The 2,055-nt window shown below is 45.1% G+C and overlaps 1 protein-coding gene across 1 annotated transcript; it reads right to left on the bottom strand.

Annotated features, from left to right (window-relative positions):
- Nucleotides 1–594: 594 nt before the first annotated feature.
- Nucleotides 595–1,523, bottom strand: npr3 (natriuretic peptide receptor 3; the record flags this gene model as incomplete). The annotated part of the gene is made up of 1 exon (XM_010766870.1): nucleotides 595–1,523. A coding segment is annotated over exon 1 (661 nt), but the record flags the coding sequence as incomplete, so codon positions are not given.
- Nucleotides 1,524–2,055: the final 532 nt, after the last annotated feature.

Below are 2,055 nucleotides of genomic sequence, written 5' to 3'. Positions count from 1 at the left end.
CTTACTAGGGAAGTGACCAAGTACATTTACTCTACTACTGCACTTAAGTACAATGTTGCGATACTTGTACTTTACTTCAGTATTTCCTATTACTTTCTTCTTCTACTCCACTCCAGTTCAGAGGTACATGGTGTACTTCTACTCCACTACATGTATTTAATACATTTAGTTACTTTACAGATGTGGATGAATGATGTGAAATATAATCAAGCGTTAAATCAGACTTTAGTTCCACCTGGAGTAAATTCACAAGCTACCCTGCAGTATACAAAGTCATTCAAACTAGCTGCACCTTTACCAGCTTTGAGAACACTTTAATGATCAATCATTATAAAACATATCATATATATATTATTCTGAAATGGACCAATCTGCACAATCACTACTTTTACTGTCGCTACTTTCACTATAGGCTATTTTGATGATAATACTTTTCTACTTTTACTTGAGTAACATTTTGAATGCAGGACTTTTACTGTAACAGAGTATACACTCTGGTACTTCTACTTTTACTCAAGTACAAGATCTGAGTAGCATACTTCTCCCACCTCTGTCTTACTATATGGAGAATTTAAGAAGGGGAAAGTGCTTTACCTTCAGTGTCATGGATGTTTTGGAGGATGTCGTCAGTGTCCAAACGTTCCTCCATAGAAACAGCGTATGATTTGATGTTAAAGTCCGCCATCAGATGGTAGACCCCTTCCAGGGTGAAGTAGCAGTTGCGCTCCTGCTTGTCGTCCTCGAACAGCAGCAGCGCGCTCCTCCAGGTGAAGTGCTCGAACATCGCGGTGAACGTCTCTGCCATCTTCACGTAGGACGGGGCGATGCGGGTCAGCTGGGAGAATTCGGTGTTCTTGTTGCTGAAGCCGGCAGCCAGGGCACCTGCCGAGATCACCGGGATGTCCCAGTGCGACGCCAGCCGGACCACCGCGGCCGCCTCGTACTCACACACCGGACCCAGGATCAGATCCGGCTTCTGCCCGCACGACCTGTCCAGCAGCAGGAACAGAGCCCCATTCACACAGTCGGAGTTCTCAAAGTGTATGTTGAAGTGGATCCCGGAGTACTGCCCCCCCTCCGCCTGCAGCCGCTGCTGTGCGTAAAGGATGGCCGGTGCGACCCTCGCGTGTGAGAACGGGTAAGAGTTATTTTGTGGAAGAAACACCAACACGTCTATGTCCACGGTGATGTTGTTTGTCATAACTGGCCTCAGGATGATCAGAAAGTACACACACAGTGCGCCGAGGAATGGCATGGTGCCCCTCTCCAAGTCCCGCTGCAGGAAAGGACAAAGTGTTGGAGAGGTGTTCTAAAGATGTTTCTTTCCTCAATTTTTTGGCAGTGCACATACAGCTGCAAAGCCCTCCGCCAGGAGTAAATGTCTTAAGGTAAATAACTGTGTATTAAAAAAGCGAGTCTGCCTGAATCTGTGTGTTTTCTCTGCATTGAGAGTTTCTTCGAAGGATATGAACCTGCTCTAAATATTGTCCAGTAGAGCTCTGATCTGCCGGGTTGGCGGTCCAAACAGCTCAGCCTGCAGCTCCACACACGCTGGCTCCTGCCTGGAGTTTTGAAGCATCTTTCCAGGATTATTCCTGCGTCATCGAGCGCTGCCCACCTCCTTCTTAAAGCTACACCGCCGCCCGCTCACAATGAGCCACTTCAACAGCCGGGTTAATGCACTTAATGGGAATTAAGGTTCTGGGAGCCTGAAACAACAAACAGCACACACAACTTCCCTCTGTGTTTTAGAGATGCATGATGCACTTCGGCAGGTGCCACCAACTCATGTCCATGTGTTTAACCAGCTGTGGGGCAAAGTAACTATAAGTACATTTTAATCAAGTACTGTAATTAAGTACAATTTTGAAGTAGGCTACTTATACTTTGCTTGAGTATGCTATTTAAATGATTTGCTACTTTGTACTTCTACTCCACTACAGTTCAGAGAGTGTACTTTTACTCCATGTATTTAATACCTTTAGTTACTTTACAGATTTTGATTAATGATGTGAAATATAATCAAGTGTAAAATCAGAATTTAGTTCCACCTGG

The sequence above is a fragment of the Notothenia coriiceps genome, unplaced genomic scaffold (assembly GCF_000735185.1).
Source record: "Notothenia coriiceps isolate Sejong01 unplaced genomic scaffold, NC01 NC01_scaffold00003811, whole genome shotgun sequence".
Taxonomy (NCBI): Eukaryota; Metazoa; Chordata; class Actinopteri; order Perciformes; family Nototheniidae; genus Notothenia; species Notothenia coriiceps.
The sequence above is the reverse complement of the archived record's forward strand: the minus strand, read 5'-3'. Positions and strand labels throughout refer to the sequence as shown.